Source organism: Thermobia domestica, chromosome 9, assembly GCF_964235325.1.
Source record: "Thermobia domestica chromosome 9, izTheDome1.hap1.1, whole genome shotgun sequence".
Taxonomy (NCBI): Eukaryota; Metazoa; Arthropoda; class Insecta; order Zygentoma; family Lepismatidae; genus Thermobia; species Thermobia domestica.
Window position 1 is genome coordinate 17,303,182 of NC_137462.1, and position 24,737 is coordinate 17,327,918.

The following is a 24,737-nucleotide window of genomic DNA, read 5'->3' on the forward strand; positions in this document are numbered from 1 at the left end:
CAGACGACAAAGTTTTTGCGCGCTTCACGGGTCTATAAGTGACGTCATTCCGGGACAGCCTATGACCGTGCAGCATGGTTAAGAGGCAACCTGTTCTCTACTAACCTTGGTGAAATTCGACGTTTCACAATCTCGGAGCTTTCAGATGTATTTCCATAAGTTTTCAGGAATGTGTTATATGTTACAAATTGTAGTGACGTAGTGACACAAAGGTTAGGCTACAGGCTCAAGGCACAGGCAGGAGTGATGGAATTTGTAACCTAGTGCAGAGATATGATAAGCACTTGAATGTTTATGAAACCTATGATGAAAAATAGACCAAAGAAGTATATAATAAAAGTCGTCTTATTAACTTTGTTGTTTATTTTATAGTCTATCGCAAGTTACTTTCCGTACGACCTTCGTATATTGATACATCATTCTCAATATTCAACTACATGCATGTCCATATACTAAGGTTACAACAAATATCATATGTGCATGCAACACATATGGAAGCGTAGAATGTTCAAAAAAACATCTTTATTGTATTTATATTTTTATGTTCTATTTTCCACTTGATTGTTGTTAGAAAAAGAAAGATCTCTGTGGCATTTGGAAACGAATCATTCTTCTGATGGGACGTCTTCCTAGAAAGGAAAATAAATCATTATTAATAACAAATTACTAAACAAGAAAAGATCTTTGTGACATCCTCGGCAGAAATACATACCCACCCTCTATATTCAAATTTTTCTTTCACTTACTTTCACACGTTGAAATGAACATAAGACCGATTCTACAATATGTAGGCCTATCTCTGTTCTGCGGTAACGTTTCTAAAAATGTATCCAAATTTTAATCAATTTTGGCGCATTGTTTCATTGAGACTCCCAGTCTATAAAACCAGTAAAAAACATATCTGTAGCAGTAAAAAAAACAGAGACTTTAAAATTATAACATTAAAAACCTACAGAACTTAATAGTACATTTTATTATATCGGAAACACCAAATCAGTATTTTATTCAATAACAGAAAATATTACTTGCTGTGTGATATCACTTTAATATGTTTCTCATGATCTTATTACTACAACCTGATACCTCAAAGAAATTAAGTTCGGCAATGTAGTTCGCTGATGTGATACTTTACCTTAAGTGCAGAAGGTATATCGTTTGATCATAGGTCATATATCTTCTGCCTTAAGGTCTCATCATTCGTGCTTAATGTCTCATTATTCTGCCTTAAGATCTCATTATTCTGCCTTAAGGTCTCATTATTTTGCCTTAAGGTCTCTTTACTCTATATAATTTTGTAGAGTAAAGCCTAAAGTACATTTTCTCTCACCGTTTTTCCGTTTTGACTCTGTTTTTACTCAACTACGTACATCCTTTATCATTCACTTCAATATATCGTGTTTTCCTTTCCCCTTTTCTTTCTGACTATAAATTATATCACAGTACCTTCGAACGTTTCAAGCTTGTTCACTAATCCTAAATGCAGTACTGAATTTAGTATCTTCTGAATTCTAAATCCAGTATCATGCGGGATGCCTTGTTTTCCATAAATTTACTCTGTGGCCCTAAATAAATATAGTTTTGGATAGGAAATAGGAAATATGTGTTGAGGAAACAAACATATGTTACGTGAGTGATATCATTAAAAAAACTCTACATATCTCTCCTCATTCAGTTAGAGAGAACACAAGGTGTCCCAAGTACGAGTAGTAAGAGTGAACTCAATAAAGACTTCTTTCCTGAAAATAAGGTCTGAAAAGTCAAAATAACCGTACAGTTATTCTAAAATTTCATTTTCTAAGGTAAAGAAGAACTATTTCCAGACACTACAGGGTAATTCTTTATAGGGATTACAACTTCAGTCAGTTATAATTTTTTATTGGAACCACATACAGACCTGCTTTATATGTCATTATACTGCAAAACACTTCAAGTGTTTTGTGACAAATCCATTATGGCTCAATGTGTGCACCTGCGGTCACCCTTGACACATCCCAATGAAAGTCGATTTCCTGCCAAACAGTAGCCAGCATTTCGGGTGTAACGTCCGCGATGGCTGTTGTGATGCAATATTTCAGTTCATTAACATTATCGGGTAGGGGAGGTTACTCCACCGTATCTTTCACAAACCCCCACAGAAAGAAGTAGAGTAGCGAGTAATCTGGAGACCGTGGCGGCCAAGCAATTGGTCCACTATCCACTTAGATGGGAAAAACTGATCAAGGAATTTCCTTACGTCTATCAGGTAGTACGGCGGGGCGCCATCTTGTTGCCGCCATAAGTGGACATCGTGGTCATCTTCATCTAACTGTGAAACAAGGAAGTCCTGGAGCATATCAAGATAGGCGATGCCGGTGATGGTGCTCTCAGCAAGGAAGAATGTTCCATGCTCAAAGCATGTTCACTTTGGGGTTGTCACGAACCAGTTCCACGTGCGCACGTGGATTTTCCGTGCCCCAAATACGACAATTGTGTGTATTGACTCGGCCGGAAAGGTGAAAAGTCACTGAAAACCACATTGTTCCATAATGGCTCATCACCACTAATGCGATCCAACATGGTAACTCGGAATTCATGTCGGGTATGTTTTATCCGTTTCACTCAGTGCTTGAACTAAGGACAGTTTGTATGGCTTCATGGACAAACGTCTACGCAATACACGCCAAACAGTGGTATGAGGGATGACAGTTTCTTGGGATGCACGTCGTGTAGATTTTCTAGGACTGCGGACAAAACTCTCCCTAACTATTTCCACCACATCGTCAGTCACTAGCGAACGCCCTGGAGGCTTTGCATGTCGCAGAGAACAACCTGTTTCAACAAATGTCTGCTGCCAGTCGTACACTGTTGGTCTGCTGGGTGGTTACTTGCCGTATTGTGTGCGAAACGTACGCTGTACACTCGTTGCTAACTTCGTTTCCCCAAAACCAAAAAACGCACTTAGCTCTTTCCGCGCCAGTGAAGGTCTCTATTTTCAACGACTGACTGTTAGACCACATGCGGTCTACACTGCAAATACTCACTACGTGAGTCAAACTTGAAATGTTTTAAGTATAATAGCATATAAACCTAGTCTGTATGTGGTTGCAATAAAGAATTATAACTGATTGAATTTGTAAACCCTATAAACATTCTACCTGTATTTATATATGCAGGACAACTGGCTGCCACAGTTCAATTTGAAATTATTACTCTAACGTTTCAAATGTAACTTCTTACAGTTCAGATTGCACGTAATTTTTATTGACTTCCCTCTTACTACCCGGAACAATAGAAGGTAGTAGAAACCAAGAAGACAGTAAAGTTCATTTCTGCCAGAGACCTTGATTACTACCTATGAGCAAGTAAAAACAAATAGAGACAAAGAAGGCAGGCAAACTAATGAGAGTCTGAGATATTTATCACTGGCTATGAGAAAGTAGAAAAGAGTATAACATCAACCAAGATAATAAAGCTAATTTGTCTGAGACACTTATCACTAGGTATTAGTAGAAAGAGACAAAGAAGATAGAGATACTAATTTCTACCTGAGACATTTATCACTAGGTATTAGACAGTACAAAGAGAACAATAAAATAGAAATAGTAAATTTTTGTCTGAGACAATTGAATTGGTCATTGCAGAAAGGGCACATGTAACAGAACTATGTTTTCAAGAAAAAGGCAATAAAAAAACATTTAATTCGTACGTGTGTGATGCTACCGAAACGTCATTGCACGTGGTTTAATAGTGAAGGTACGCTATTATGTTATGCAAAACAATAGTTCTCGATCGTTGTTCGTTTTTCTAATAAACAAGCTTGAATTTTTGCACATGTGATCATTCTGTACTGACTGAACTGAGAATGAAGCAACAAACTATTATTAGTTACTAACCTACGAATATTATATGATCTACAAAGAGCACGAACAATATACTGTTGCGCGAATTGCTTTGAGAAATAAATAAAGACTAACTTAACATAATCTAAGGCAATTTAGTAGAGGTATGAAAGTAGGTATTCTAATAAATCTTTAACATAGAAACGATTTTAAAGATCACTCACTAATACAATGACCAATCTACGTTATTGTAAGACCAACAATACTGTAGGTAATTATTAATAATAAACGTAGAGATTTTTGTTTCACATGGGTTCATTACTCGTGTAATTTACAGTTGAAAACATTGCGAGTCGACTAAGTAAACATAGTAATAAGGCCACGTGTAGAAAGTCAAGAGAACATATTCGAAATACACAACGAATAAAAGAAACAAAACTCGTTTGATTCATAATATGAGAATAATAACATTATTTTGGATTTAAGTTTTTTTCTCCATTCCGCTTCATCCCCACTGTCGTCATTCATACGTTGTTTTACATCTTCATGAGTTTTTGACCACTGCTGCAATCTATAATAAAACTCGGAATATCTGACTTTGGAGATAGATATCCTGGGAATCTTTGGTTTCTAATGAAAGGAAACATGCCACTTATACTGGATCCTTCACTTTCGGGTTAGAGCTCCTCCGTGGCTAAGCGGTTAGCGTACGTGCCTTTGGCGCGGGAGACCCGGGTTCGATTCCCGGCGGGAGCTCATGTGGTTCGGATTCCACGTTAATCAGTAGGTCCACGTCTCATATAGCCTCGTTGCTGAACGGGACGATCAACTCAAAATCAATTCAGCCCTTCACTTTCGGAAATTTGAAAAACACTTTAATCTACACCTGCAATCATCATCTGTTCTTAAATCTAGAATATACTTGGCAGAATATGATGTATGTGGCAGTCCTTTAACTTTAGCTTGTTTCAAGGCATTTCTCTGGTAGTACTTCTCAGTATGCCGAATTCCTTTCCGTTTCTTGGTCTGTAGAGATTCATCGTCGCTACTTCTAGACATGACATAGTCAGCACTGCTAATCACAACACAAGATGAACACGTTCAATAAATCGCCAACATAAACGACGAACGAACTATTTAACTATTACGACGCACTGAGTCGTACAAGGAATCTAATCAATTTAGCGGTAAAAGTGTAGCAAATGACTGTCTACAGCGCGTTCAATATAAGAGTTTCATTCAGTAGTAGCGTGTGTTACGAACTGCCTTCAGTGCAAGAAGGGCACTTGTGTTACACATGTGCCATTGTTGCACTGAAGGCAGTTTTGATATTCAAAATAACTGCCTTCAGAAGGCGAAACTTGAGATCTCTTTGTGGCAAATAACGGGCCTACCTACGTGGATTCTGAAACAACTGTTACCACAATTTCAACCAAAATGTTACCTGTGCCTTTCTGCAATGAGCGATTCAATTATCCTTGGGTATGAGAAAGTAGAAAAATAAAAACAAACAAGATAATAAAGCTAATTTTTCTGAGACATTTATCACTAGGCATTAGACAGTACAAAGAGAAAAAAAGAAATACTATTTTTTTGTCTGCGACTATTATCACTGGCTATGAGAAACTAGAAAAAGTAAAAACAAACAAGATAATAAAGCTAATTTGTTTGAGACATTTATCATTTCGTATTAGTCAGTTGAAAGAGGCAAAGAACATAGAGTTCCTAATTTCTGTCTGAGACATTTATCACTAGGAATTAGACAGTACAAAGAGAAAAATAAAATAGAATTTTTTGTCTGAGACAATTATCACTGGGTATGAGAAAGTAGAGAAAAGTAAAAACAAACAAGATAATAAAGCTAAGTTGTCTGAGACATTTATCACTAAGTGCTCGTCAGTAGAAAGACACAAAGAAGATAGAAATACTAATTTTTGTCTCGGACATTTATCACTAGGTATAAGAGAGAGAATAGAAGTGAAAACAGTGGAGATATACAAGCTAATTTCTACCTAAAATATTTATTGCTAGTTATGGAGTGAATAGAAAGAAGTAAAGCGAAGAAGATAAGAAAACAAATTCCTATCTGAAACGTTTATCACTAGGTATAAGCAAGTAGAGAAAAGTAGAAAGAAATAAGATTAAAAAGCAATTTCTGCCTGGAATATTTATGTAGAAATAAAGAAGATAAGAAAGGTAAATTCTACCTGAAATATTTCTGTAGAAACAAAGACGAAAAAAAGCTATTGTCTGCTTGGAACATTTAAGTAGAAACAAAGAAGATAAAGCTATTTTCTGCCTGAAACAAAGAAGATAAGACAGCCAATTTCTGCCTAGAACACTTATGTTGAAACAAAGAAGATAAGAAAGCGAATTTCTGAATTGAACCTTTATGTTGAAATAAAGAAGATAAGAAAGATAATTTCTGCCTGGAACATTTATGTAGAAATAAAGAAGATAAGAAAGCTAAATTCGGCCTGAAATATTTCTATAGAAACAAAGAAGAAAAAAGCTAATCTGCCCGGAACATTTAAGTAGAAACAAAGAAGATAAAGCTATTTTCTGCCTGGAACATTTATGTAGAAACATAGAAGATAAGAAAGCTAATTTCTACCTGGAACATATATCACTTGGTATGAGAGAGTAATGAGAATCAAAATACTTAAACCAGGTATGAAAGAGTAGACAAATTTTAAAACATATAGATGATAAGAAAGCTTGGAATTATTTTGCATTAAAATGAAAGAGAAAAATAGATTGATACAACTGCAATAAACTCTTCGTTAGGATATGATGTGACGTAGAAGAAGGCAGTACCTTATATATATATATCACTCCCATGATTTTTGAAATGGTCTCTCTCGGTTTCAGAGACTCTGCATGGGGAAAAATTCCAATTCAAGACTTGCTTTGTCAATGTAACATCTTTATTCTTCAACACTGCCGTTCTCCCAAGATTCACAACATATTCATTTTTCTGACATATGACCCTACAATTGCAAAATCTACTTTTAAATTTTGTCAGAGTTCTCTCTAAGTAATACAATCCTTCGTGGTATGGTACTGATTAAAGACCATTGTCCTTCTAATTTATATAAGCTTTATCCAAATTTTAATTTGGTAAGTGGTTTCAATCTATCATGTTTTTGTTCAAAATCATTAATAATGCAATTTACGTCATTACTTTCCATCTTCTGGGCACCCGTGCTTTCTATTATATTCTAAATATGAAAACCTCCATAAACTTACTCCGATAAAAGCATGTGTGTTCAGGAACGCATGGTCCTCCATCAAACTTCCTGACGTAGCCTGCGATGCAAAAGCATTCTTCAACATGTTCCATTTCACAGCTCGGTACATGGTTCTCAATGCACACCCTCTCACAGCGTACTCCCCATCGGAACTCCTCATTTTTGGCACATACTTAAAAGAAATTAAACATATTCCGTAATCAGTATTATTCAAAAAGAGACCAATTATAATAAAAAGCATTTTACACAAAGTTTAATATTATCAGACAAGAAGGCTTGAATACCAATTTAACCCTGTATTTTCTTTTCCTATGCACCCCATGCCAAGTGAGTTTGTGTGTGAACAACATCTTGTTCGTGGGTTTTCTCGGGGTACTTTCTTTCCGTATTATTATTATTCTCCCAATTCATTCATCATCATTCACTTCCCGCCATTCACTGCATTCACTTCATCATTCACTTTCATCATCATCCTCCGTCTCCGTTAGCCTAATGGGCATAATCGTTGTACAGTCAACTCAAATATTTTTTTATTTTTACGAAAAAAAACGGTAACGAGCTAGGATGATTCTTTTTTAACCTTTCGTGCTTTCTCCTATCTCTCTCTATGTATCTACCTATCTCTTTATCTCTCTGCCTTTCTCTATCTGTTACACATAAATGTATCTTATAAAAAGCATACGTAATATATGTATCCACAGAAACTTATCTTAAACCTGTTGGATTTTTATCTGTTGTCTATGACCAACAACTCCATTTTAACATTAGCATCAGCAGCATACAAACTTTGGGGGGGGGGGCAGGGTACTGAAGGGACGTTAGTATAGAATACTCCCAAGAAAGCGAGTGGTACAGGAGTCATCTTCCGGATTTTTTAAAATGGTCTTTGTACAGTGCATTTTAAAGCATTTTTGATTTAAAAATTAAACAAAAACTAAAAATAAATTCTGTTTCATTTTTACCTTTGATGGTCTAGCTTTTTCGAAAATGTGGTACTAAAGAAACACACATACGTACACTTTACACTTTGTTGGTTTATTGAAACTATAAAATTCAACTTCGTTCTACAATTTTAATTAAACTTAAAATAAGGATAACAAATATGTCGAAAACAAAATAATGATGAAAGACACGCATACATAGACATGTACAAATACGCTTGCTCCTCCTCCTGTTCCCACAACCAATCCATCCCCTCACTACTCCCTGCGCCTACGTTCGTATGAGTACAGTCTACGTGATTGTTTTTGTTGATCCCGTAAAAACTTCCGACCACATAGTCGTTCACTGTTTCATATCAACAAAATCTCGTACGAATTTCTCAACTTTCTCCCTAATTTTCGTTGTTGTTCCTACATTGAAATAAAACGTGAAGTATGAAGCGGGAAGCATGAAACCCTTATACAAATATTGCAGGGAACACGTCCCCGATAGGATTGACGCCCGTGCTTTTTGTCATTACACTATGAACTTCAGGCAGAAGACTAACAAAAAAATATGGAACAAGACTGAATCAGCAAACGGCATGAGGGGAAAGCGTGTATTTATATACAAGCTTTTCCCCGATATCTGTTCCGTCTATCAATACTTGGTACACCCGTCCGTCAAAACTTGGTACACCCATTTCTTGTTCCCTATATTATTTTTCGAGATTCATTTGGAGTGTGTGCTTTCACCCAAGGCCACTCCAGAGGGGCCAACGTTGATGGAAGAGATTTCTGGAAGGAATTTTTCCGAGATTGACCCAATTTTCCCTGTTCAAATACGTTGTGGTCCTCAATAGATAGCACCTCCGAAAAGTTTGTTTCATTGTGAAGAAAATGAACCATAAACCATGACTTTCTAATTAACAGTGTTGATGCAATAGCTCTTTCACTAAGAGTCTACGACAGGCCTGTCCATGAATTGGCTCCCGGAGCCAAAGCGTGAGCGGGCACGAGCGAAGATAAGAACAGGTGAGCACAGGTGCTGCTAGCTTCGCTTCTTCCACTGCATCCGATAAGTGTTGCCAACCACACATGATGGCAAAAAACCTATGGCCAAGCCTGGCCAGAAATTCGCACGATGATATGCATTGAGCAGACGCAAGCGTGAAATGTGCAGGTGTGCTCTCCCCCTCCCCATTTCGAAAGCAGTGACGCGAAAACACTGCAGGAAATAAAATTGGTACGTTTTTTGGTTGAGGAAGACGCATGATAGAGGTTACAGTTAGCGTTGAAGTAACTAACAAATGAACAAGAAAGAAAGAAAGAAAGAAACTAATATTAAACATGTCATCTTACTGACGTAAAAACGACTGCAAAAATCGGAAACGAATTGTTTCAGACCTTTTTAGCTTGCTTACACAATTCGTGACGTTGTATTACATTAGCACTCGGTCTGTAATTTGTCATTCGCTTCACGTTTGCTAAGTTGTAAACGCCTGTCGTTGCTAGATTGATAGGAGAACGACGGGAGGTTGAAAATAATAATAATAATAATAATAATAATAATAATAATAATAATACGCATTATTATTATTATTATTATTATTATTATTATTATTATTATTATTATTATTATTATTATTATTATTATTATTATTATTATTATTATTATTCGGACCAAAGAGGGATGAAAATGGGGATTGGAGGAAATTCATAACTAGGAATTGCATAGTTTATACCGCTCACCTAACATTATTAGGGTTATGAAGTGTAGAAGGCTCAGGTGGGCAGGCCATGTAGCCAGAATGGAAGAAATTAGAAACGCTTTCATAATTTTAACTGAAAACCCAATTGGAAGAAGACCACTAGGAAGACCTAGGCGTAGATGGGAAGACAATATTAAGATGGATCTTGCAGAAATAAGAGTACAGAGTAGAAACTGGATCCAGTTGGCTAAGGACATAAGTTAGTGGAAATATTTTGTAAACGCGGCATTGAACCTTCGGGTTCCATAGACCATAGAGTTAGTTAGTTATTATTATCTAAAAGAAATGTTCAAATGTTGTTAAGAGACAATTACACAGAAGAACCGAGTTTCGACCAAACACTAATTTGCCGGAAGGAAATTCCAGTGCAGTCCAGCCTACTTTAAGCGTTATCCGTGCAACCCACGTTTCATGTTCAAGACATTGGGAATAATTGTTCGTATCATTCAGTTGGAACGTTTCCTTTCGAATTTACGCTATTACAGTAGACCTACGCTATTACAGTAGGCCTACGCTATTACAGTAGGCCTACAACATTGTGACTTTCAAAATCAGTCAGTAACTATCGAAGAAAGACAAGCGTGTAGCTTCAGTCGTTGAAATGATTTAACATTCTTTTTCACTTTTAACAAGCCACCGGCAAGCAACCAGCCAGGGACAATACATTTTTCCTTATTAAAAAGACACTCCTTGTTAAAAAAAAAAAAAAAAAAACTAATTGCAGTCACTAACGGTCACACTTAAAAATGGAAAATCTCTTTGGCTCTCTTAATATTTTGTTTGATTCTTTGCGATCAAAGTAACTTTAAAAGTGGAGTAAGAAATACTATTCTTCCTATTGATAGTGTAATAGTGGCTTCTAATCTCCACAACCAACCCTTTGCTAAGCCTATTCGTACACACATACATGCATAAGCTAATTTTCTGGAGATATACTTAGATAATTACAAACAAGTGCTACAGTTTTTTCTTATCAACAGATTATCTCTTTTCCTAAAAAGCGAAACAACATAATATAACAAACCCACACTCGGATATAACAAACCCACATCCCTCTTTAACAAAAGGAAAGAAAAAAGAAGAAAAGGAACGTACATAGTTTATCATTTGATTGCTGTTACAAGTTTGTATTGTCTATAGTTAACGGTTACCACATTGTAAAAAACACTTTACACTAAATGGCAATCAGTTACCATACATACTTTTTTTTTTTGGTAAGCTAGTGATTACCGCCAAGGTTGACAACACTTCCGCTCCTCTAAGGCAAAACCCGAAGATCCACGAAGCACGAACAATGGTATTTGCTCGTAGAATGCTCGTGAGCGTTCACGAGGAGAGTTTCCACTATCTGCTCGCCGTGGGCAGGGCTGGTCTACGATTTTCTTTATACTAACAGGGTTAATGGGACCCAGGGACTCATTCCGTTGTTCATGGCACTTAATTTTTGTGCATGAGCACATCTTTGTTATGTTTATCGAATGGACTAGGTTTGATTCGAATGTCCGAATGACATGTTCTTGTCCGTTTCTTGTGAGAAAGCGCGGAAGTAGGATATTTCATAGTCGCCATGTATTTTTCTTCAGACTAATGAAGTGCTGCAAAACCACATCTGTACACATGAAATAAGACTGTTATATGTTATTAATATTCTTCGAAACTAACTGTATCAGTCATTTCCACCCAAGACAAAACAACGGAGATTAACGTCTAAGGACAAAAAAAATCATCTTATTTCGAGTATTGAATGCTATTTTAAATGGATAATTCCTATCCCACTTGTTGCCACCCGTTTTATTCAATTTTCGTTATAAAAATTACTAGAAAGGTTTAAATGCCTTTCATTGAAGAAGGAATAATATGCCAAGTGGCTTGTCAAGGCATGGGATGAGGTTCCCTCCTATTTTGAGTAATTTTATATTTGTTTAAAGCCCGGAGTAGGCTATTTTCGTAGTATACCCTTCTATGTTCTTCTTAATATTAACCTTTTATTCTATCTTTAACCCTCATCTCAAGGACGGGAAACAGATAACTATAATAAGAGTGTGGGTGGTATCTTCCAAATTTAGGATGGCAAGCACTACAAAAGTGTAATGGTCTGACAAACCATCCACTGCTGGATCCATTCCTGGTTAATTTCTAACCGGAATGTAATAAATGTAGAGTATTATGATTAATTAGTGTTGCTGTAGCTGTAAGTAAAATGTGTGATGTTGCATTTCATATTTTGAAAATGTTTACATGTCTTTTTATTGCAATTTGATTTGTATGTGGTATTTTCGTGTAGTATTAGTATCATGCTATTGATTTTTATGTCGATTAAATTTAATTGCGAATATCTTGAAATATGATATTGTTTCATTGATAAAAGTTGCATTTAGTTAAAAAATAATGAAATATATACATGTAGTTATGCGAATTTTATTGTTTCAAATAGAGTATTGAAATAATTTCGCTTGATGAATATAATGGAAAATTATTATTCATTGTATAATAGATATTTAAAAAATAACAATTGAATTAAATGTTGTATAAGTAATTGTGTTATGTAATAGTGTTAAGTATTTTGTAATATACTAATTATTGTTTTAAGTGTTTGAGTTAGTGCATACTAAATAACAGTACATAATGTTAAATAATACTAAATATTATTGAATAAGATTAAATAAAAGTAATAGTATATTAAATTTATGATATCATGCTGTGTAGGAAATGATGTGAATGAAAACTATTAGTGAATATTAATGTGTTTACCATGATAATTTAAAAAAGAAGACATTGAAAGACTTTATGGCTTTCGTAAGTTCCGAAAATTGTTCAAAAATGGCCCATCCGTTTTAATCGTCTTTCCGAATGAACTTTATAATTTTTTACAAGTCACCCAAATTAGCAGACTATGACTTAACTCTTTAAAGACCAATGGATAAATGATGTTGAAGAATTGATTAAATATCTCACACACTAGTGCAGTGAAGTGAACAATGTTGCAGGGTTCTGTTTAATTTTCAGTTCCTTCAAAACAAATATCTTGTCGAGCGCCTATATAACACTAAAGGATAACTCATTTATTATTAGTTAAGAAAATTTTAACTTTCTAAGTGAACCTCGTATAAAGGCAGCTCTGAGAAATTTCTCTTCGCAAACAAACAAAAGTGTATATGTATGTATGTCTTTGCGATGCAGAAAAATCCTTTCGCTTCTACTAATATGACCCAAAGAGGAAATCTATTCCCTGTGCATTCTTAAACACAATGCGTCATGGTTATTTTTAACTATTACGTTATCCATTCCGTTGCGTTGGTGGCTGGGAGCACCTCGGTGACGAGAGACTGGCAAAAGTGCATTTAGCCTGGGAGAAAACAGGAAGAACGTAACATATAAGTTCAACAGTGGCTTAGTGCTTCGATTTATTTTAATCGTCAGTGAGAAAATTATTAATTACTTTTAATAAGTGAATTCTAACGAAAAAGAAATAATAATGTCACAAACGGAAACAGAGAGACTGCAAAAGTATGGCTAAATATGAAGAGGATGGACAGAAAGCAAACAATTCAGATAAGTTAAGGTTGAAAGGGTTTTTCCCGGGAAGAATAGTTCGCGACGCGTTACTAAAGAAAAGGTGTCTTTTAACAAACTTGAAATAATGTGATTAATGTAAAACATAATTGTGCAAAACGTGTAAAACTTTTTAATATATATTTATATAAATGCGTAATTATGCATGATATCTTTGTGTTTTTGTGACTTTCCATAAACATGAAAATAGAATACGACAAATGTGCATGAAACTAAAAGGATAATGTATAAGTTATGTTAATATATATATATTGGTAATACAGCTCAATATTGTGCCCTTACACAACGTAACACCAGTACACTCTGGTCCCCGGACTCTGGATTACATAGGTCAAGAGATGGTTGTAACAGGTAAACTTTGTTTGTGCCTTTAGGTGGATCTGTGCGCGGGTCCAATATGCAATAAGTTACGGTACTATTGCATGGTGGACTCGGGTGGGGTGTAGCTGGGGGGACTCACAAGGTAAACCATGGTACAAGGCGTATTAGTGTCCTTGTGTCGGCTAACGGAGCAATACTCTTCCTAACCACTAATGCCATACAAGCATCCACTATCAGCCTACATTTTAATATTGAAAGTGGCGGAATACTTTCAATGTGAAATAACCAAAATACAGCCACAAACTTCAACTTGTAATGTAATTAAGTACATGTAAACTTCAGTTGAATGTAAAACGTTTTAGGATATATAATGGCCCTGAGTTTGTTGTATTAAAATTATGTAAATATTTCAAAAATAATTCAAATACCAACTATTCGAATAATAACACAAGAAATAGAATTTATTTGACTGCTGTATTTTTCGTGGATTTTCTTCATTTAACTTATTATTTTTTATAATTAATCTTCTTCATAAACGAACTGACAAACATCCAGTATGGCTTCCTCACATACTATATATAGAACTATCCAGAAATAACAAGTTTCTACATATCTGGCCACAAAAAGGGAAATGATACCATACGATACAGACCATAGGAGATGATATCATAACATATAGACCATTATCCATATATCTATTTCTACAAGTTATTGTTACAAATGAACACATGTACGTAGATGTACGTAGAATCAGGTGGTGTGTCACTAATTTAAAAGAAAGGATAAGCCGTTGAGTTTGGTAATTCTTACGCCAAAACGAACAGATTGAGCAAAGAAAGTAGTGCATGAAAAGTTCCGATAACCACAAGCGTAGCAAGAATGTTTCATATGGGTGTGCACTAGGGTTTCCAACTTGAAAATTTAAATTATCGGCATCTGCTTAAATCCTCAAAACAGGTGAAGAGCAATGGTACTTAGAAGTTTAAACCTGACAGTCAGCCTTAAAATACCGGCCAGTTGGCAACCCTAACATTTGCAAATACACATAAAGCCAACCTTTTCAAATGGATGCGGACAAAGGTAATTGAAAGAACTTTTCACATCAGTGTGCACAAGCACAATTAAACTAAAACATTTCATATGGGTATGAAGAATGATAATTAAAGCAAAATTTTCGTATTGATGGACATAAAGTAACTAGAGCAGAAATTTTAATATGAGTGTAAATAAAGACATATAAGGTAGAACTTTTCATATAGGTTTGTACGAAATTAATTGGAAAAAGAACATTGTATTCAACATTTTCGTATGGGTATGTACAAAGTTAATTGGAAAACAGCTTTTCATATAGGTGTGCACAAAGTTAAAAGAGCTTTTCCATATTTGTGTGAAAAAAGTTAATTAAGAAAGAACTTTTCATATGAATGTGTACAAAGGTAATTAACGGCAAATTTTTAATATACATGTGCACAAAGTTGAAGTAAAGAGAATTTTCCATATGGGTAAACATACAGGTATTTGAAAGAGCTCTTTTAGATAGATGTGCAGAAAGTTAGGGGAGCTCTTTTCATATTACTGTGCACAAAGTTAATTAAAAGAGAACTTTTCTAATGAGTCTGTACAACGGTAAATAAAAGAGATTTTTGATATGGATCTGCACTAAGTTAATGTAAAGAGAACTTTTCATTTGGGTATATATAAAGGTAATTGAAAGAGCACTTTTCATATGAATGAACATCAAGATAACTTACGAATAACTTGCGTACAGGTGTGCACGAAGTTAATTAAAAGAGCTTTACATATACGTGTGCACAAAGTCAATTAAAGCTCACCCACTTTCTCGTTATAATTATCTAATGCAGTGATGCTACTCAGCCGGTTCACACCGGTTCACCACAACCGGCTCCTAAAATATTTCGAGTTCGCAGAATCGTTTGTTATACCCAAACATAACAGTAAATTTTACCAGTTACACCCAGGAACAGTAAATTCTAGTTTAACTTTGAAAAAAATCCTTACAGCTACAAGGTTAAACACACGATCTCTCAGAACAAAGTAAAGCGTTCATTTCTTAATCTCAAGTGCTCAGATATCAAGAATGAGAACTGGGATCACATGAGTATATTGGTGAGGGTTATTTATATTTGAAACGCATACATATCATTATCAACAACTTTCGATCCATTGCTGGATTAAGATCTGTTCAATGCTTTCTGACAACCATCTATCTTGGGTAATTCGTTTCTAAGACTTTCGCAGTTCTATCTAATTACGTCACACCACCTTGCATTAGGATGCTGTAGAAGTCTCTGTTTGTCACTTGTGGTATCCACTAAAAATTTTGCTTTCTGTCTGCCTTGTAAAGTTTGTTTCTTTCTCTCTCTCTCTCTCTCTCTCTCTCTCTGTATATATATATATATATATATATATATAAAACTCTATGACCTATGGATCCCGGAGGTTCAATGCCGCGTTCACAAAACTCTCCACTGACCTCTATCCTTAGCCAATTGGATCCAGTTTCTACTTTGTACTAATATCTCTGCGAAATACATCTTAATATTGTCCTCCCATCTGCGCATAGGTCTTCCTAATGGTCGTTTTCCGATTGGTCTTCCAGTCAAGACTTTGAAAGCGTTTCTACTTTCTTCCATTCTAGCTACATCACCTGCCCACCTCCTAGACTTGACGACCCTAACAATGTTGGGTAAACCGTATAAATTATGTAGTTCTTCGTTATGAAGTATCCGCCATTCCCCATTCCCGTTCCTCTTGGGTCCGTATATTCGTCTCAGGATCTTGTTCTCAAATACTTTCAGTCTATGTTGTTCCCTCAGAGTAAGCGACCATGTTTCTCAACCATACAGAACAAGAGGCATGATTATCGTTTTATACATTTTAAGCTTCAAATTCTTCTTCAGAATTCGCGACGACAAAAGATTTTGAATCGAATAGTAACACGTATTCCCTGCTTTTAGTCGACATTTAATTTCTTCATATATATGATTTTCGTCTGTTAATATATATACAGATTGTTAAAGAATTTGAATAACACCACTGATCTTATGTGCATAACACCACTGGTCTTATATGCTTACTTTACTGGGCTTCAAGAGTAATTTAAATCACATAAAACATTATTTCACTGAATTGATAAGTTATAAATAACAAAATTTTAGGTTACATGAAAATTGAAAGAAAGAGAAAAATGATTTTACCAGGGTAAGGACCTGATATACCTATCCAGATAAATGACGGAAAGATATTAATTTATGATAATGATGATTAAATATCTTATACAAATGAAGCAAATTACCTGGTGGCGGACCAAGGTAGTATTGTGGAGAAGCCGTAATGTTCATTATTAAAGTCAGTAAAACCAAAATTAAGGAGGTAGTTCCAATTATGATGGAAGCCATCGTTGGTCTATGCATGTACTTGCTCTCTGAACGTTAGAAATTATCAAATCCTTATTAACAGCGCATTCACATATAGCTTAGTCATGGTCTATAATATTTTTATGCCATATTCTAGTAACAAAAAGAATACATTCCAATATATATCATGCGTAACTGATATTTCCATGGTATTTTCACAAGAATATGTATTACATACTGTAAATAGATATTTTTTCCTATCCATATTATCAGGAGACAATGTAAATTAAACTACACTTGTATTATGATTGTTTCTAAATTCCCGTTAAACCAATTCTGTGCTCAAGCGTAATGAATTTTTTCCATTTTTACTCGACAACATGAAAATCGAGTAAAATACATAAAAATAACTCGCTAAATTTATCGGTTTTCATGTACTGTGGCTAATTGCTGATGACTATCACATGATTTTTAAAGCAATCTGTGTATTGAGTCCTTAACTATCCATTACTCTAACGAATGTTTTCTAACTTTATTGTGTGAGAACAGTGTTCTTTTATTATCTTTATATTATTATTTCATCTCAGGTTGTTTTCTTCTCGATTTCAATTTTACTGGGAACAGATGAAGTTTAAATTATTTGCCTATAGCAAACTAGATCTTTTATCCGTGTAATTCCTAACATTTCCAGACTGACAACAAACGTTATTAAACGGTATAACATCGCAACACATTTAGGCACCACAGTTTGCTACACAATATTATAAAATTATGATGGAAATGAAAAATTTTGTCTTAATATGCGATGCAGCTTTAATCAAAGTTTATTACCGAACTGAGCTATTTTTACAAGAAAGCATCATAATACAGTTGTTGTTTCATTATAGAATGTTTTTCTCGTGATCTCATATATCTAGCTATATTCAATCTACCTTGAAAAACACATTTTCTTTTAGGTGCCCTTTTGGTTCTTAATAAGACATGCCAATCCACTATGAACTGGACAGCATATTACTGGAGACTAGCCGCAGAATTTACGACACACAGCATTTGGTACATTTGACATTTTTGGTATATGGAAATAAAGCGCTTCGACTATTGAGTAGGAGTATGAGACCTCAGCATATTTTCTGGAAATTAGATAATTAGCAAAAAACACCGGTCTTCAACAATATTCCCTCTTCTGTCCTGTTAAGCTCTGAGGTAGGAATTTCACGAATGACACATCTGCATAATTATTTTATAGTATTGATCCAAAAGTAGGACTAGTCTCTCCTACGTCCGCTGACTTTTCATTAAAATGGTGAAAGAAAAGTAGTTTCGGTTTACAACTTCTAAAATCTGGAAAATCAAACTTTTTCCGGGCAGAAATTTGACTAGAATACTCAGTTAGGAAATTATTTGTTGTATGAAATTAAGGTATTGTGTTTTTCTCATAAAACAACAGAAATTGACTTCGTTTGGTGACGAAGGCCAATTCCTCGTTTCTTGTCGGCGTTACAGATTCAGCACTTAAAGAAAGAAATGTATATGTGGTCACATAAAAAACTGAATATCACATTATACAACCTGCAGAATGAAAAGAGTTAGTACAGTAATTAGGACTACTTTGTCATTTCTTGTACTTTAGTTTGCTTTTCATACTAGAGATCTACTTTTAAGATACGGAAACATTCATATTACAAATTTGAAAATAAATCTGACAATTGAATGAAATGATTAGAAATGTAAATCGTTGAAACGGAAAACTGATGTGGATGCGTTTCCTTAACAACATGACGAAAGGTCGTATCTCAAAATCTCACTTTTTCAGACATAAAGAAAGAAATATAATTCCACAGAGAAGGAAAATGTTAATTATGCAATAATTGATAAATAATTCCACATAATTATTATCCGGAATAGGTGACGAATTATTACGTATTCAACTGGTTTCTAGGGATGGCCAGAACCGGTTCCTGGCGAAACCGGTTTTCGGCTCTGAACGGATCCGGTTCTAGAAGATTCGGTTTCGGAACCAGTTTTTCGGATCCAGGTCTAGAACCGATTCCCAAGATCCGAAGATCCGGTTCTGGAACCTGGTTTTCGGATTCAGATTTGGAACCGGTTTCTAAGATCCGGTTCTGGAACCGGGTTTTCGGATCCAGGCTTGGAACCGGTTCCGGTGGCCATCCTTACGCTAAACCCGAGCTGCTGGCAGGCTCTCAACAGTGTGCTAGATGAAATGGTGGAAGCGACAGGCAGGCGGCTGCTTGTCTCATTTGCCTAAACAAACTGTGTAACTGGCAAACTCATTTGGCTAAACACCCACTGATGGACCAAATTGTTTTTCTGGGAGGCACAAACGGGTCTGGGCAGAGAGGGCACAAGCACGTGGTCCCCTTTCCAGTGTTTTGAAGGTGAACTTTGTGCCTCCTTTACGGTTCTTTGGGGGCTTTCGGATCCAGGTCTGGAACCGGTATCTAAGATTCGGTTCTGGAACCGGGTTTTCAGATCCAGGTCTGGAACCGGTTCCTAATATCCGGTTCTGGAATCGGGTTTTCGGGTCCAGGTCTGGAACCGGTTCTGAAAATCAGATCTCCAAAACCGGTTCCTCGTGGAACTGGTTCCAACGAAACCGAAACCTTATGGCCATCTCTACTGCTTTCCTGTCCACGTAATTATTTCTTTCTTTATGTCTGAAAAAGTGAGATTTTGAGATACAACCCTTCATCAAATTGTTGACGAAGGAAAAAAAAATTAAATGTTTGTGTATCATTCTTACGCTTTTCAGGCTGAAAAAAGGGGGCGCGGTGACTCAATGATCAACTCTAGTGTTAGGGTCTCTGGTTCGATCCCAGGACATGTGAGTTTGTGATGGACAACATAGCGTACTTATTTCGTTCTCTTCCACAATTGTCTCATTATCGTGTTTTTAAAGATTAATCACTCTTATTCAAAAGTAAGACGTACATCTATTGGTCTACTTCAAGGAATCAAATAAAGTCGTATTTTTTTAAAACTCTGTTTATATTTTATATAAAACGATAATCATGCCTTTTGTTATATATGGAAGCGAATCATGGTCGCTTACTCTGAGGGAACAACATAGGCTGAAAGTATTTGAGAACAAGATCCTGAGAAGAATATTCAGACCCAAGAGGAACGGGAATAGGGAATGGCGTAAAATTCATCATAACGAGGAACTACATAATTTATACGGTTTACCCAACATTGTTAGGATCATCAAGTCTAGGATACTTAGGTGGGCAGGTCATGTAGCTACCATGGAAGAAACTAGAAACGCTTTCAGTCTTCATTGGAAGACCAATCGGAAAACGACCATTAGGAAGACCTAGGCGTAGATGGGAGGAGAATATTAAGATGGATCTCGCAGAGATAGGAATACAAAGTAGAAACTGGATCCAATTGGCTAAGGACAGAAGTCGGTGGAGAGCTTTTCTGAACATGGCATTGAACCTCCGGGTTCCATAGGCCATAGAGTTAGTTAGTTAGTTATATTTTATTTAGCTCATCTGTTGAATAAGAAAATTAATTCATATATTTATGCTGATGACCTAATAAATTATGAAATACTTGATAATTTACCTATAGGGGTAACGAAAATTGAATGTAATGGCTATATTATACAACAATATAGTCAAAAAATGGGTTGTGTATCATTTGGCAAAAGTCCTCTTTTAGTACGTCTCAGTTGCAATACTTATCATACTTATCCAACGAAGCTACTAGATATAATCATATCTTGAAAACGGTGCAAATGAAACAGGGAGTCATGCGCACAGACTACGTTAATGCTCCGGGGCTCCAGCACGCACAAAAATAAACTTGTGAATGCGTCGCTCCCACAAGATTTATACTTTGCTAGAAACAAAATAACTTAAATATTTCTTACCTGTCATTTTCAAAAAGTAGGCAATTACAACACCGAAATGGAAGTTAAAATTTCTAACCTCTAAAACATAATTGTTTGTTTCAAATGTGTTTCGGCAAAGCAACCAAGCAACACAGGGGGACATTCATAAGTCCTAAACGGCATAAGTCCTAAAAGTATAGGCACAAGACCTAAATTTTAGGTCTTGTGCCGTTTAGGACTTCTATCGTTTAAGACTTGTGCATTTTAGGACTTCTGCCGTTTAGAACTTGTGCTCCGAAATGATTTTTAGGACTTGTGCCGTTTAGGACTTCTGCCGTTTAAGACTTGTGCACTTTAGGACTTCTGCCGTTTAGGACTTGTGCTCCGAAATGATTTTTAAGATTTGTGCCGTTAAGAACTTCTGCCGTTTAGGACTTCTGCTCCGAAATGATTTTTAAGACTTGTGCCGTGAAATGATTTTTACGTCTTGTGCCGTTTAGGTCTTGTGCCTTTTTCATTCACTTGCTTTAGTTCTGAAATTCGCCACCACCACACGAAATTGCGACGATGCAGCAACTAGTAGGGATAATGTTACGAACGTAGCTAACTCCAACGGTAACAACAATATTTGTACTACTAAGATTATTATTCTCATTATCTGTTCTGCACTTATACACGAATTACATAATATAATCTATTTCATATTAAGAATTAATTATATAATTGGTTAAGGAATTCGTTTCTTTCAAATGGAGATACGAGAATCTCAAGAGAAATTCCTAAAATAAATAAATAATTAAATAAAAATATTTAAAAAGCATATTTTACCAGACTTCTGTAACCAAGCAAACATTCAGAATTGTAATATATACTGTGTAGAGTGTATTTCATTAAGAGTAGGAAGAAATCCACCTTAGTTTACTTAATTAGGACAAAAGCTCACTAGACATTTCACGAGTGAACATTAAATACCAACTGTATACATTAAGAACACAGTAAATTTAAAATTGAACGAAGAACATTTATTATGCAATACAGTTACTATATTTCACAGTGTGCTTTGATAAAGTTGATATGTATAGCAAAAAAATCAACAAATAACGCTAAATTATTAATGTAATATGCAATACAATTCGTTTGCAGAAACCACTACATAGTCACTTAGGGGTGTAGCTTGCAAAAGTTTCTAGGGGAGCAGGCTTTTTGGATATTAAAAGCAAACAAAAAGTTTATTTCCAGATTACGAAAGGTTCAATAATTCCCTTTCTGCCTAATCTTTGGAGGTGGGGAATTCTGTACAGGGAGGGATTTCTTCTAGGAATTTTTTTCTTCTTAATTGTGAGAGATTCTGTAAGAATAACTATTTCTTCAGGTTTCATCATAAACTTTAAATATTATTCTACTTGTTCTTCTCGGAAAAATGAGTAGATACAATTTTGTTATTAGCAGTATTATTCACATCTATTTTAGTAAAAATGAATGTGATTTTTTAAATACCTGCAGAGAAATGGAAAATTGATTGACACAGTTGCAAGAAAGTCGTTTGACATTGTAACTGAAACAAACATAAAACAAACTATTCGTTCTAATATAAAGTAATTTCAAAACAAAATTTTTCTCAGTTTTCCAGTAATTCATGTCGAATATGCTAAGGTTAGCAGTAAATAAAAGGTATCATATTACACATCCCCAAGACTTGTTTGGCCATACATTAAACAAATAATCCAAGAGGGTGCATAAGATGGCCCTTATCCTCGATTACCTGACCTCTTGATTTGGTTGGAACTCTATAAAAAAACATACAAGTATTTGAATATGTGATATTTATATTTTGTATTGGTGCTATTTACAAATTTGTACATTGGCAAAATATATATATAAAATGTACATTGGGCGGGTGGGTTAAAAATAACTCTACGTAATTTCTGTCGACAAACTAAAATTACACAGTACAAATTACTCAAAATTTGGGATCTTAAAGCATCTACCGAAAATTTAGAATCGTAATTTATCGAAATTTTAGGATCATAACAAAGGCGTAAGCCTCACAGCATCTCCATCATGTGCCGGTGCTGTGTCATCAGTTATAGCTCAGAATATGAAATAAATAAATGCAACCAAATGGGGATGGAACTGATGCACAACACGGTACTTAACTGTAAAATTGTGGTTGAATTTAAATAAAATTCAAATATTTCTAATTTAGAAAATGACTAGTTGGGGGAAAGGGTGAGAGAAAGAGAAAGGTTATAATTAAGGAATAGGAATGAGCACTAGCCTGACATATCCAACGAAGCTGGTGTCGTCCTGGTCATCTGGAATGAATATCTGGAGAAGTCTGGATTAGCTGGTGACAGTCAACATCTGGATCTTAATTCTGTTGAACTGCAAGGGGCGTCGATAATGCTTCTTTACGATAATGTCCTTCTACATCTTCATTCTACTAGACTGCTGGAACTTGTTGAATCTGCGGTGATAAACCAACAGAATGGTACTCTTTGACTTGGAGTCGGTGGTCCTCCAATGGTGGGATCCGCTTCTCTCCGATGATCCTGCACCTGTCCCAATCGTGTATTGAATACCCCTTGTTGTTCTGTTCTTCGTGGTTTTGATCAATTCAAGAATGATGACCTAATCGGGAAGTATCAGGCTGTGCTCGAAGGTATGCGGAAAGGAAAGAAGGAAGCTAGTCGAGTTTATTTAACAAATGTGCATTTACAACATGTCTGAGAATGTACACTTCTAAACAAAGTTTTCTTTCAAGTTTTCAAAAGTTCATGTTTCTTTATATCAATTACATAGTTACTTCATTTCCAATAGACAGATACTTCACAATATATATATATATATATATATGGGAATATGTTATCGCATATAGTATAGAATTATGTATAGAACACAAATCAGCTGATAAGGTGATGCTGAAAAAGGAGTTGTGATGTACAAGACTAAGACTCTTTCTTAAGGTCCTCCTTATGCGTTCTCTTGCATTGTTTACTTAATATGTGGCCAAACACTCTGGAGGATCCGAACTGTGACACATTTTACGTACTGAGAGCCTTAGCATATTGGAAATAAACTTCTGGAAAACTGTATAAAATTTTGATGTGAAATGACTTTATATTAGGCCAATTAGATTTGTTTTACGTTCGTTTCAGTCACAATGTCGGACGGCTTTCCTGCAACTGAATCAATCAGTTTTCCAATACCCTGCAGATGTTAAAAAATTACATTCATTTTTACTAAAGTAGATGTGAATAACAGTGCTAATGACAGAACTGTATCCTAGTCATTTTCCCGAAAATAACAAGCAGAATAACATCTAAACTTTATGATGAAACTTGAAGATATGGTTATTCTTCTTACAGACTTCGTAAGAATTACTAAACAGATTATTACGAATTCAGGACAAAATCCAAGAGGACAAGACCTTGAAAATTTTGACAAAACGAACTAAAATCAAGGGACAGAATCATAGGCGCAGCCTAATAGAAGGATGGTTATTCTTTTTTACAACTGTTACACGTCTTTGGCAGAGGGAGGGGTGAAGGAGACTACAGTTGATGGAAGATGTCAAAACAGAAAAATCGTACGTGAAGAGAAAGAGGTTAGCGGAAGAATATTAAGCATGGAAGCTTCTCAGTTGCAGCAAGTGACCTACCAATAATAGCAGAATACCTATGATGATGATTATGTCATGCACCTAAAATGTTATCTGTAATTCTTCACTTTATTGAAGCAACCTTTTTAAAGTACTAAAAACTCAATAAAACATGTAAGACTGATATACAGACGTGTTCAAATTATTAGACTCACCGTCGAAAAAAGCGAAATTGATGCTACAGTCCT

The 24,737-nt window shown here is 35.4% G+C and overlaps 1 protein-coding gene across 1 annotated transcript; it reads right to left on the reverse strand.

Annotated features, from left to right (window-relative positions):
• Positions 1 to 365: 365 nt before the first annotated feature.
• Positions 366 to 17,093, reverse strand: LOC145693918 (uncharacterized). The gene is made up of 3 exons (XM_081770078.1): positions 16,972 to 17,093; positions 7,068 to 7,241; positions 366 to 629 (listed from the first exon to the last, which is right to left on the reverse strand). Exons 1-3 carry the CDS (start codon positions 17,087 to 17,089, stop codon positions 568 to 570), a joined length of 354 nt encoding a protein of 117 aa, XP_081626204.1. The 5' UTR covers positions 17,090 to 17,093; the 3' UTR covers positions 366 to 567.
• Positions 17,094 to 24,737: the final 7,644 nt, after the last annotated feature.